Source organism: Polypterus senegalus, chromosome 8, assembly GCF_016835505.1.
Source record: "Polypterus senegalus isolate Bchr_013 chromosome 8, ASM1683550v1, whole genome shotgun sequence".
In the NCBI taxonomy this organism is placed as follows: Eukaryota; Metazoa; Chordata; class Cladistia; order Polypteriformes; family Polypteridae; genus Polypterus; species Polypterus senegalus.
In genome coordinates, this window is record NC_053161.1 from 128020806 (window position 1) to 128034200 (window position 13395).

A 13395-nucleotide genomic window follows, 5' to 3' on the forward strand; every position below is an offset into this window, starting at 1 on the left:
TAAAACTGGTATCCTACTCCACATGATGTGAGACGTTGGCGAGCGGAGTGAGAAGCCACGTCTCCAGTGTGTACCCACTGCCATCTAAGTAATTGTTTACATGGTTACATCATAAAGATAACTTACAATTTTGAAGGGGTAATGTTAAATGTCTTAACATACCGAGAAACAAGCCATCACACACAACACCAATTTCAGGTTTGTTCTCAACACTACTGTTTCTCAGAATAAATGAGTCATGAGTTGAGCCAGGCCATTTCTGCACATTAATGAGATGCACAGGTACTTTACACATTAATAGAGTGGAAATGCTTTCTGTTTACATAAGCAAATTCATTCTGTGAAGGCGCCTTCATAGTAATGAGCGTGCAGTCAACCTCTCTGATTACATTTGGAAAACCAAAAGTTGCTATGAATTGTGTCTTTGATAGATAGATAGATAGATAGATAGATAGATAGATAGATAGATAGATAGATAGATAGATAGATAGATAGATAGATAGATAGATAGATACTTTATTAATCCCAAGGGGAAATTCACATACTCCAGCAACAGCATACATAAGAACAATATTAAATTAAAGAGTGATAAAAATGCTGGTATAACAGACAGTAACATTGTATAATGTTAACGTTTACCCCCCCGGGTAGAATTGAACGGTCGCATAGTGTGGGGGAGGAACAATCTCCTCAGTCTGTCAGTGGAGCAAGACAGTGACAGCAGTCTGTCACTGAAGTTGCTCTTCTGTCTGCAGATGATATTGTTCAGTGGATGCAGTGGATTCTCAATGATTGACAGGAGCCTGCTCAGTGCCCGTCGCTCTGCCACAGATGTCAAACTTTGATGTTTGCATGTTCAACCACAGTGCAAGGAAATTTAATATATCTGGATGACAAGCGGATAATACCGTCCCATACGGCTGGCATGGCTCAACTCAATGACGACTGAGAAATACTTGAATTGTCAGCCAGTTCATGTTGAAAAGCTCCTGTGGCTAAAAACTTAAGAATAGACAGAATTTGCAAAGGAACAGGTAGAGTACAATTCCTTAAAGTCTGCCTTTGTGAAGCCAGTGACAGTTCAGCACACAATTCCAAGAGGATAGCTCCTGGAAATCTAAATCAACTTAGAAGCCAGTCATCATCATGGGACAAGAAATCAGTATGATCTCTAAATACAGCTCTGTTCTAATTCTTCCATATGTGATGTCTTCTAATAACGCTAAAGCAGCCATGGTATTTGGAATACTTTGGCCTTTCTGTGCACCATTATATTGTTACATATTGATTACAATCAAGTGTCTTATATTTGTAAATGATATGCAGTTCATTTCAGTGTATTTTGATAAAGCTCATGAACGTGAATCTAATAAAGAAACAGAAACAGTAGTAATACTTTGATGCTATGTGCTGCCCATTTACAAAACTGAAAAGAAACATGTGTAAGCATGGTCTGAGGCTGCCACGAAAATGTGCGTAGCATTACACCAAGTTATGTTTTTATACATCTCAACATGAGCATGGAAACAGGCATATGCAACATTTTTGTACAACCGCACTGTTTATACATGAGGCGCCAGGTGTTTGTGTTCTAGTAGGACATCAGAGTCGCAAGAGAAGGCCCAGAATTCCTAGTCACAGAAAGTGTGACAGCCAAGAACTTAACATTAAGCATAAACACTAAGACACAAGCTATAACTGCATGCAGTTTTCCACCATCTACAGTGCATACACATATTCAGTAAGTCCCAGTTACAACAAAACAGAGTCTATCTCAGTAAATTTGAAGCGAGAGGACCCTGAATGAATACTTAATGCATCAGCACATTCCCTTTCTGTTGAAAGATAAACACAGTAATGTCTTTAAACTGCAGAAAGCTGGATTTCCTAGAGGAAAATCATGCAAATATGTGGGAGGCTGTTAACATTATACTAAGAAGGTAACCTTGCCCAGTTAACATCTCATCCAAGTGCAATGAACTGCCGTGCTGCACTCTGCATGATTCAGTTATATTTTTATGGAAAGGAAAACAGCATCCAAATCATTAGTTTCTGCAGATTTCATACTGGGCTTTAATGAGGCCATGACATATTTGTAGTGAAAACTGGATGGGGTGCATTTAAAAGGGCACGCTGTGTAAGAGAAGATGATGGGTAGCACACATGAAAGCTGTAAATTAGCAAGGTGCATGGAGAGGCTTACAAAAAGGGAGAAGCCTAATACCTTCTTCTTGAATGATGGTCCTCAAACTCTTTAGTGAATCAGGGGTTGGCTCTACCTGTAAGTATGTGAACTTGAATGTTTGGCAATAGTATTGGCATAGTTGTCATCATATTGGTAGTGGATGTAGTCCCAGGGTTCCATTATCTCATACAATATTTCTCTAGTAATTTTTAACAGGTACCACCTTTACAAATCAATCCCAATTATAAAAGTTGCTCAACTGGATTTATAGTAGAAATAAAGAAATGGCTTCACTGTGTATTGCAGTCTCTGGTGTTTAATTATTTTTTGCCTGAAATAACTGGAATCATTTTGCACACAGCTGCATACTTAAATACGGGAATCATCTTGATGAACCAAGGCCGGCTAGATGAGGCTAAACGGACATTTTTAACATGTGCCGAAATCCCTGATGAAAACCTGAAGGATCCTCATGCCCACAAAAGCTCAGTAACCAGCTGCTTGTACAACTTGGGGAAACTCCTGCATGAGCAAGGCAAACATGAGGTGAGAGTGGTCTGTGTTCTGTGTCCTTTGAATTGGAGCTGTTTGATACTTAAAACTTAAGCTTTTGTGGTCTATGGTGTCTGTATACATCTGATTTGGAAACAATGCTTTAGGTGACGCTTTACACTTAATTGAGCTCTAGAGCAGTATTAGAACTATACAACGAGGAGTTTAATATTTTTATTTTAAAATGTAATTTAGATAATGTTTTGTGTTTATGTAAAATATCAGTTTTAAAAAGCACTCGCTATGCATTCACAGTCCCATTCACAAATTGGCAAAACACTCACTTAAAACGCAGTGGCCAAAAATAAATTCTTCAGGATTCTCACAGACTCCAGAGCCAGAAAGGCACCTGGCAGAGTTGACTGTAGCATAAGCACAGATCTGAATCCAACCTTATCACTGGTCCAAAGATGCTGGCGAGTGATCATTCAGCTTGATGGCGCCCACAGCCTACAACATTCACCCTGCAGTTGGTCTGCCCTTGAACCTCCTAAAATCCAGAGCCAGTCAGTCTAAATACTTAATTATCTCTGTTACATCAGTTATGTTGAACAGTTGTCTTCTTTTTGTGTTTTTGATCTATTATTTCCTATACTTTATTACCTATCCATCTGTCTTTATTAAACAAAACCATCGCATTGTATTTTACACAGTAATTTACAAGGTTAAAGATCCACCTTTGATTTACGTTGTCTGTTGTTGCGCCTTTGCAATGCTTTGTCTGATACATCTTGTTCTGTAAAGGTCTTCACTGATTTGTAACATAATTTGTGTTCAAGCTCTTTATGTTGAGTCTGACTTGTTAACCTGTCTCTCACGTTTTATTAATTAGCAGCTAGTAATTATTAGCAAAAATCAACAGTAGTCGGCTTTGGAATTCAAGTTCAATCCACACCCTTCATGTTGAGTGCCTGCGGAAAGCAAATGTGCACTTTAGAATGGATTTATGTATCATCCACCATCTTGAGTGTAAATTAAATTCTCATTGCAGGTTTTGTGATCTGTTTTTCTCTGTTTATAAATTAGGCCCTCACATCCTTTTGCAGTTTCACTGTTCTTCAGATTTTCTGCAATTTTTACACCTTAGCTTCCCTTCTGACATGTATAATTAGGCTTATTGTGTGTTTTTGTTTTGCTTTTAGGAGGCTCTGACTGCTTTTCGTGAAGCAATACAGAAAATGCCAAGGCAATTTGCACCCCAAAGCCTGTACAACATGATGGGTAATTTCTTTTAATCTGTAACTATTTTTAAGAATCTTTATGTACAAGAGATGAAGTTGCATTGAAATTTGTCAGTGCAATAAATATAGCAAATGAAATACAGTATATGTACAAGTATCATGTCTAAACTGGGCTTGACACCGAAGACAGCATTTATTGGTCTTATAATTGAAAGGCCTTTTTTTCTTATTTAATTTGAATCCTTGCTTCATTCATTTAGAATACATATTACTATGTACAGCTTATACAGTTGGGCCTTGAGATATACAAATAAAATGACATTACATTCTCAAACTGGCTTAATCCAGTTCAGGGTCACAGCATGCATGATATCTTCTCCCAGCAGCATCAGGTGCAAGAGGGCACCAGTCATTTCCACACAAGGAGCACAACATAGAGTCACGTCACAAACATGCCTTTGGGAATACGGGAGGAAAACTAGAATCCCTGGAGACATGGGGAGAATGTGCAAATGCCACATAGGTGATGGCAGGGTTCAGGATTTGAGTCCAGCATGCTGGATTCATGAGGCAGCGGTGTGAGCCACAATGCCATGCAGAGGTGTTTTTTATTTTTCTTCCATTCTTGTTCATACACCTTTCCACTACTAAGTTTGTAAGGGGAGGGGGATGTCAAACTTGATGACTGTGTATCACAAGTAGAAATCATAGAACGTGACAAATTACACAACTTCTGGAGGTGCTGATCTTGTCGCCTTCACGTGCCACATCACACAGTTTGAAATAGCAGGGTATGTCAAATTACACCACCGAGTAATGTTTTTCCAGCATAAGCATCAACACAATGCCTTGTTAACCAGTGCGGTGGTAGCCAAGATTGTTTGAGAACAGAATTGATTTTATTGGTGCTTCTGATTGAATTATACATAGCTTCCTTACCTGCTATTTCTACTATGATTTTGCCGTGCATTTTAGTTTTGGTGTCTGATTCTTCTTTCTCCTACTTTGGACTTTATTACATTTAACTTTGATCCATCTCCTGATCCTTTTTGCCAGCTTTTATTTTAGGTTTAAAAAAGCAGGTGGGCTTGCTAATGCAGTGACCCAGCTAAACTGTTAGTTCTTTTCTGGCATCTAAAAGAAATGATGTCTTCTTTCTCTCTCTTTGCCTATTTTTCTCCAGGGCAGTATAATGATATGGGATTTTAGCAGGGGTGTGGGAGGTGTGTGATTTCATAGATTTTGAACTCCTTGTCGCGTCACTATGACAAAGTAGGTGATGTGAGAAAAAGCTGAGAGCGTGTAAAACTTAAGCGATTTTTATTTATTGCTGTAATGTTTCTTCAAAACATTGAATTGAGTGACTGACATTATATTTTGAACAGATTTGACACTGATAGGAAAACATCCGGCATTCAAATAAATTCATTAAAGATAAACATGCACTGTGTCCAGCTGAAAGCCTCAACAGATGACATTCTTTCCACTTGGATCCCTTTTAAATTCATTTCTTGTTAGTCTCTTCTGACATGAGTAACATTTTTAAATTAATGCAAGGCATGGAAGAAAAGATAGTCATTCAAGCTGCCATTTTTTAGAGAAACAGATTTGCTTGTCTTAGCTGCTGAAAGACACCAAGTCTGTGCCAGTTGTTGTAATGCAATTACATGAAGAAGGGAACTGGTGTCCTGATTTAGAAAAAATAAAAAAATAATTGACGAGTGAAATAGCTGATAATCTACTGTACAGATAATCTAATTGGTTCCATTTTCTTTGGATTGTATATGTCTAGCTAAACACAGTAATGATCTAAACAGGTACATTTATCTTCCTACTTAATTAAACATAATAGCAAATGTCATGATTAACATAAGTATAACTCTCTATTAGCTATTTAAAAATGTGTCGTTTGCTACAAATAAAGAAGTCCTCAAGCCAACTGCACTATAATTCATTTACATGCTCTCATTAATTAGTGTTCTAGCACCTTTTCCTGGGACTTAGAGTTTAAAAAATATTTTTTTTATTTAATGAGTTTTATTAAGTCTAGTCTGCGTTAAGTTAAAAAAGAGGGCAGACTTTCATCTTGAGTGTTTGCCCGATGGTCCATTACTGTCAAATTGAAATGTGAGTCGGGCGGCTATTTTTTTTTAAGCTTTTTGTGCAACTGATTGAAATTTATTGTGAAAAATACTGCATGCACATACTTGCACCTGATCAAGTGAAAAGACTGCATTTTTCACATAATTGAAGTAATATATTTGAGGATTGCAAAAAAATGTATTTTTTCAGGTGGAGAAAAGTTAAAAACACATTTTTTTCAAGGCTTTTCCTCAAATGTAATATAATGTTGTTAACAGAGCATTGTTATATTTTCTCCTGTGGCTACAACACTTAAGGCAGTCATTATGAAAATATAATTTATCCTCTCCAAATTGCTCGGCTTATTTTATGTGTTTGAGAGATGACTTCTCGGAATTATGCACATGTATGTTGTTTTTGTAAAATGTGAGAACTTTGGGTTGGGTGATGGAGGTGAACTCATTTCAACTTCTGTTTTGTTTTCTTTCTGATTCGTATTCCAAAAGTAAATTCTTTTTTCTGTGAGAAGACAAAGCCTATTGTACTAAACTGAACAATGACATAACTACTGGCGCATTACTGAATTGTCCGGTTTTTCTCTCACATTCTCAAAGATATGCTTGTTGAGTTAGCTGCCGATTCTCATTTGGAGTGTGGATGTCTGTGTTTGTAGGACTTTTTATTAGTTATTGCCTCTTCCAGATTGAATTCTTACCTTGCACAATATTAAGATTTGAGCAATTTTTCTATTTTTTTTTTTTTGTTTATTTTTAGTGTCTTTTTCAGTGACGTCATCTGCGCCATTTTGAGCTTACATTGTTGAGATGCCATGTGTCACTAGATCATATGCACATATGCACGTCACAGTGTGTAATGTTATGGCTGTCACATTACTCAAGATCAGGCCATGACTTTTTTAGTATCTACTCACATTTTCTTTCCAAAGATATGACTCTCAATGAAAATAAGCTTTGCTTTTTGAGCTATCGATTCCTGGTCACAAGTGGTGGTTTTTGAATCCTTCCTACCCTCTGGTTTTTGCTTCAATAATTCCTTAGCAGAGGAATGCAGATGAGAAAACGTTGATGGCACAAAGTTCTCAAGACAAAAGTGCACTGACAAATGTATGCCGACAAAAGTGCAAAGTGACAAATCCATGCATCTTATAAAATAAACCACTACTACCACACCCAACTTCCATGGTGTTCTTTTTATTTAATGGAAAGATTTTATTCTTTATAAAATAATATAAGACCCCCGTGACCCTGTAGTTGGGATATAGCAGGTTGGATAATGGATGGATGAAACATAAATGTATCACACCAAAACATATAACGCAAGGAGAAACACTATACATATATCCCCAATTAAAAGGAACCACAAAAGCATGTAAATAAAAGGAGTTTATTGCACCACATTTTGTGCAGTCCTTCATATCAAGTCAAATTGTGTCTGGCCTTGTGTTGCTGTTAACTGCTACAGGTCTAGATTAAGCATGTTGGTTTTGGTAGATATCGGTATCATGTATTTGTGTATATTTCTCAGACCAAAACCTGTTTTATTTAACAAATAACACATGCATTAATGATTAATTGGGCACATAGCAGCATGTCCTTAATCATCCAAATGCTCATAAAACACTCAGCTACTCAAAATTCAATAAAATTGTCAAGCAGGATTAATGCAGAGTGGCATGCATCCAGAGCCAGCATCGACTTTTCAGACAGGTTGAAATCCCCAAATAGGTTTTATCACTTATTACATACAGTTCACATATAAATTCATACAGAACAACGTTAACTTTAAGACTTTAAGACATCAATATAAAATGCATTTACCATTTCCTTTTACATGTACAATATTCTTGATCTCAGCATGCACAGATTTACGTTTTTTTGTATAATACATCATGTTAAAGCTCTTCAAAAGTTGCAGGCATGTCATCACATGGCACAAAACCTTACTCTAATAATACTTCCAACTCCCAGAATTACACAGTTTTTATATGTGTCCACTAAATTAAATGAATGTACTATTCTCCGCAGATCTATCCAGGTCTTTAACAAACAGGCCGTGTTTTTTGATAGCCCCCACCTTGATTCTTGATTCTCTAAAAAGACAGGAAACTACTCAGGGAGTTAGTGTTTAATAGAATTCAGTAATTTTGCATTTGTCTTCTTCAGTTTTTTGTTTTGATTAATTTTTTACCATCTTTTTTGGTGATGTAATTGGCATCATTTTGAGTACCCACTGTTCAGACGCTGAATATTGCAAGGGCACCACATGTATACATGTGGGCATGTGCATGTTACAGCATGTTATGTCACGGATGCCACCAGAACTGTCTTAACAACATTATAGGTCCCCAGGCAAAGTAATGCACTGAGGCCGCTACTTACACAACCACTCAGCAAGTCACAAATGTACATAGGTTAGCATGGGGCCCCAGGCAGCTACCCAGCATGCCCATGTGTTAAGACAGCCCTGGCTGCCACATTATGTAATATCGGCTTACAGTTTGTTTAGAGTGTGCTGTTTGCATCTTTTCATACTTAAGACTGTCAGCTTTTTTTCAAGTTCCTGGTTAGGCTGCCTTTTGCCAGTTTAATGGCTGACATTTTACCTTGCCCTTTGATTTCACTAATTCATTTTGTCGGAATACTTTCTTGAATCTCCTTTAAAAATACAAGAGAATTTTGTTGAAAGGAATCTATCCCTACTTGCTCTCCTTAACTTTTTTCAATGAAATTCTTATCCAACACAGCATTATGCAGCACAGTCTGCTGGGATTGGTCCTGGTTCCCTGTAACCCTAAATTAGATTAAGTGGTGTCTCACATTGTGAAATATACAGTACATTGGCTAATTCATCTCATTATTTTGACAGTACTTCCCAAAGCAAATTACTTTCTAAAGTTTCCTTTTCAACAGGTGATTGCATCATGACACAGTATTGTCAAAGGAATCAACTCAGAGCAGAACCTCGTCTCTCTCACACATACACTCAGAGTAACACAGTGTCAGTTTAGGATTTAATTAGCTAGTTGGACAGTTGGAAAATATTTTTACATGAAAAGGTAATGATTTTATGCAATCAGTGATACATGTACTGCATAATTTGCAATTAAATTTCATTTCTAGTGTTTTTACTTTGCCATAATTCATTTATATGTATAACATACAGTATTTGAAATATTATTATCTCTTATAATGTATTCTCTTTTAGGAAGTAAAAATGTTAGGTTAAATTACACAATGGCCAGTCTGAAAATCAAGAGTACACCTTATGAGAAGGATTTAGGAGTCATAGAGGAGAAGCCATTAAGAAGGCTAACAGAATGTTAGGTTATATAACACGATGTGTGGAGTACAAGTGCAAGGAGGTTATGATCAACCATTATAATGCACTGGTAAGGCCTCATCTTGAGTACTGTGTGCAGTTTTGGTCTGCAGGCTACAAAAAGGACATAGCAGTGCTAGAAAAGGTCCAGAGAAGAGCAACTAGGCTGATTCCAGGGCTACAGGGGTTGAATTATGAAGAAAGATTAAAAAAGCTGAGCCTTTACAGTTTACGCAAAAGAAGATTAAGAGGTGACATTGCTGAAGTGTTTAAAATTATGAAGGAATTTAGTACAGTGGATCGAGACTTGTATTTTAAAATGAGTTCATCAAGAACACAGGGACACAGTTGGAAACTTCACACAAACATTAGGAAGTTTTTCTTTACACAAAGAACGATAGACACTTGGAATAAGCTACCAAGTAGTGTGGTAGACAGTAAGACGTTAGGGACTTTCAAAACTCGACTTGATGTTTTTTTGGAAGAAATAAGTGGATAGGACTGGCGAGCTTTGTTGAGCTGAATTGCCTGTTCTCATCTACAGTGTTCTAATATTGTAATATTCTCACATAGCAACTTTTTCATCTCCACCAAAATCGCATTCTCACAATAATTAACTTCATATAACACTGATGAGGTACTTCATTTTTTATTTGATGTTGTTAGTGCAGTTTTGTGAAGAACTATAAGCACAATAAGTATTTCTAAGGTTTTTAATTCAAAATAGTGTCCTTACATCATGTTGATAGCCTAAATGATCTGCTACATAGTTAGGATTAAAAAAATAGCAACAGCAATATCAAATTAAATTCTTTACAATTTTATACAAGGAATCAGTTTAGTAGGAGAGATTGATTGAAACAGTGAACTAAATATTTATTGTTATTACTTTCAATAACAAGAATGTAATGAACAGAATTCATCTCTACACTAAAACACATTTGCCTATTATTAATCTTAAAGCATATTATTGTGTCAGAGTATCTCAAACTGAACATGTGGTACATTTTCAGCTTTACGGGTATTTAGTTATATGTCCAATCACATACTCTAAGAATATAACCCATATGGCACAGTGGTTAAGCTTTATGCTCACCTCTGAAGTGCACTGCAAAATGGAAAGCAGCCACTTTAATGTTGAAATGCAACCTATTTAGTCATTGAGTGTGTAGAGCTCTTCAGTCTGTGAAAGGAAAAAGAATGAAACCGCAAAAATATAAACAGAAATACTGCAGAAGTAAAAATTTTGGAAACACTGGAGCACAAAGACACAATTTAAAGCTAGTTTGAAAAGAAACATATTGTAGGATAACCAGTGTTTATTTTTCAAGGGGTAAACCATGGTGTCATCTGGTTTGCCTATTTACTTGTGGTGGACTGTATTGAAAAATTGTTTTTAGTTTAGGTTCTACATTTTTAACTTTTCATGGTACTTTTTAAAACCTACTTTATTATTACTCAAGCCATTCACATTCCCGCACACAACCCTGTACTGTATTTTTTTCCCCTTTTCTTTCTCCTCTAGCATGGAGAGCTATTATGCCTATAACAGTCTAATGGTTACAACACAATTATGTAGAATATGAAATGAAGGAAAGCACACAGTCCATTGTGCCACTGCAAAGCATTTGAATTTATTTGGATACAAAGCTGGCTGCAAAACATAGCTTAGTGCATAACCAGTGAATTTGTTGGAATAAAATGAGGGAAGCAGTTAAGGAAATTGTACATGTATGAGTAGCAATTAGGCATTTAGGGCCTGTTAGAATTGCTAATTAGAACTTGTCGAGAGCACTTTGTCATTTGCATTATGGGTGCATATGGCATGACAGCACACACCTTCATTGTATCTTAGTATGTTGTGCTTGCATCAATGTTTCCAGGCATTAGGAGAAAAAAATCTGTCAAATTATGCCTAAAATTTAGTTTTTGACAGGGCACTTGTATGAGATGGAAATGGTGTGTAATTATCATAATTTAAAATAATATCAACTAAAAATATTTCCATATACTGTGTAGGACTCTTTTATGTTACTCATCATTTCACAATATTACATTTCAGAGTATATCGGATAAATATTTGAAATCATCTGAAAATCAAAATTGTTTTCAGAATTCTGTTAAATTGCATATTGTATAAGTGCATTTTTTATTTCCTATCTAAAAACATATTTAATTCTTGCTTTTAACTTTCCTTTACAGGGGAAGCCTACATGAGACTGAATAAAGTGAGTGAAGCAGAGACCTGGTACCTGGAATCCCTCCGAGCCAAACCAGACCACATCCCTGCCCATCTCACATATGGAAAACTTCTGGCACTTACAGTACGCTGCATTTTATATTTATTTTTAGAAAACTTACTACAGCTTCACCTGAAATTATTACTGTTTTTGCCAAAGCTGAACACTGCTCTTGACATTTTCTCAAATACAATTCCGTAAACTATCAGTCACTTTGGATTTTAAAATGACATGTATTCCCAGTTGGCAAATTTACATAACATACAGTCTCAAACTCACTTACTCTAATTCAGGGAACCAATTCTGGATGGCATACTGATCTTTCCCAAGGGCCTGCTCACACATACACCCAACATAGGGCCAATTTCGAATTGTTAGTTTACCTAACACACACGTCTTTGGAATGTGGAAGGAAACGTAGGTGCCCACTGCCCCACCTGGGTCCCTCTGACTTGCAGATTTATGCTATGAAAATGTATTGTTTCTTTTAAAATTTGTCTTTGTGATTGACTTGGCTTCTCTCGATGCAAAACAAAAATCAAGGCACTTGACAATTAAAAAGTCCCAATGTCTGATACAACAACTAGCACTCGGGTATGTTAAGGATTAACTCAGGATTACATTGCAAGTGTGAAATTGAATCAACAACCTTGTGGCTTAAAGTCATCTGCTTCACTGCCTTCACTTGCTTGTAAGAATATGTCAGTATTGCATGTCAACTTAAATGATACCTGAAAAGCTGCAAAAAAAATTATAGTAAGCCAAAAAACAAAAACATGCATTCACACTTTGGCTTTTGGGTACTGTGTGAGATTCGTATGCAGAAAAATATAATGGACAAAAGAACCATATGACTAAGCACCTTTCACAGTCAACGTTTTGTTCTGTCTATTTATGTATAGAGGTCTTCTCTGAAGAGTGGCCTTGAGCAGTAATGCAGTGTCAATGTATATTATAAGGTGGCTTGTAATTTGTGTCTAGATATTATGGTAACACTTTAGTTATGGTACTGCATTTATAACTGTATGTAACAAGACCTTAACATGCACTTCTTTGGGCCTTCATAACATGTTTATTCATTTGTGAAAAGTGACCAACTAACAAAACACCACTTTGTAGTGGTCAGAGGTGGCTTAACTGAGACACATTTCCCTTGATGTTGCATACAGAATTTAGTATTAGACCTGTGAATCCTTTGTATTAACAACACATTTTACCATAATGTCAATACGCCACACTGCACGGTGATAATTAACCTCTACTGCTATTTTAGAAGTCTTATGTAGTCTTACCAAAAGAAGTGTTACCAATGTTACATTTTAATACATTTTCTTTTGGTCCAAGTGTGATCTTCTTTAATACAATAGCATGCTGCATCTACCATTCGCCTAATGTAAATGTTAATGTTTGCTCGAGTCCATTTTTCTCTGAAAGATTACTGCTCTAAAATGTTGTTTTGCACCACACTGTTAAGTATTTGCCTCTTTAAATGTAAAAGTCCTAGTGTGTAATTGTGTTCTTACATTTTGTTTGGAGCCTACATTGCTAACTTCCATCTATGCCATTATGTGTTTTTCAAAGACCATCATTAAAAGTAAAAGGTGTGAATCTCCTAACTTACTTCTTCATAATTTTACACATTTTTATGGTATTGCTTGTTTTCTAACGTTTATTTAAAATATTCAGCTAGGGAATTTAGCATACAGTTCCATCTTTGTGTGGCTACCTTTCGAAACATTTGCTTAAAATTATATTGTGTAATTTTTGCATTAAAAATATCCATTCCAAAAGCAAATACATTTTTAATGCAGTGACA

At 36.2% G+C, this 13395-nt stretch overlaps 1 protein-coding gene across 1 annotated transcript in view; it reads left to right on the forward strand.

The window, feature by feature from the left end:
- The window catches only part of tmtc2a (transmembrane O-mannosyltransferase targeting cadherins 2a), a 515972-nt gene that overhangs the window by 398830 nt on the left and 103747 nt on the right, over nt 1-13395 (forward strand). The window contains exons 6-8 of the mRNA XM_039761768.1: nt 2547-2731; nt 3880-3958; nt 11542-11663. Coding sequence (XP_039617702.1) covers nt 2547-2731; nt 3880-3958; nt 11542-11663 — 386 coding nt within the window. The remainder of the gene's footprint in view (nt 1-2546; nt 2732-3879; nt 3959-11541; nt 11664-13395) is intronic.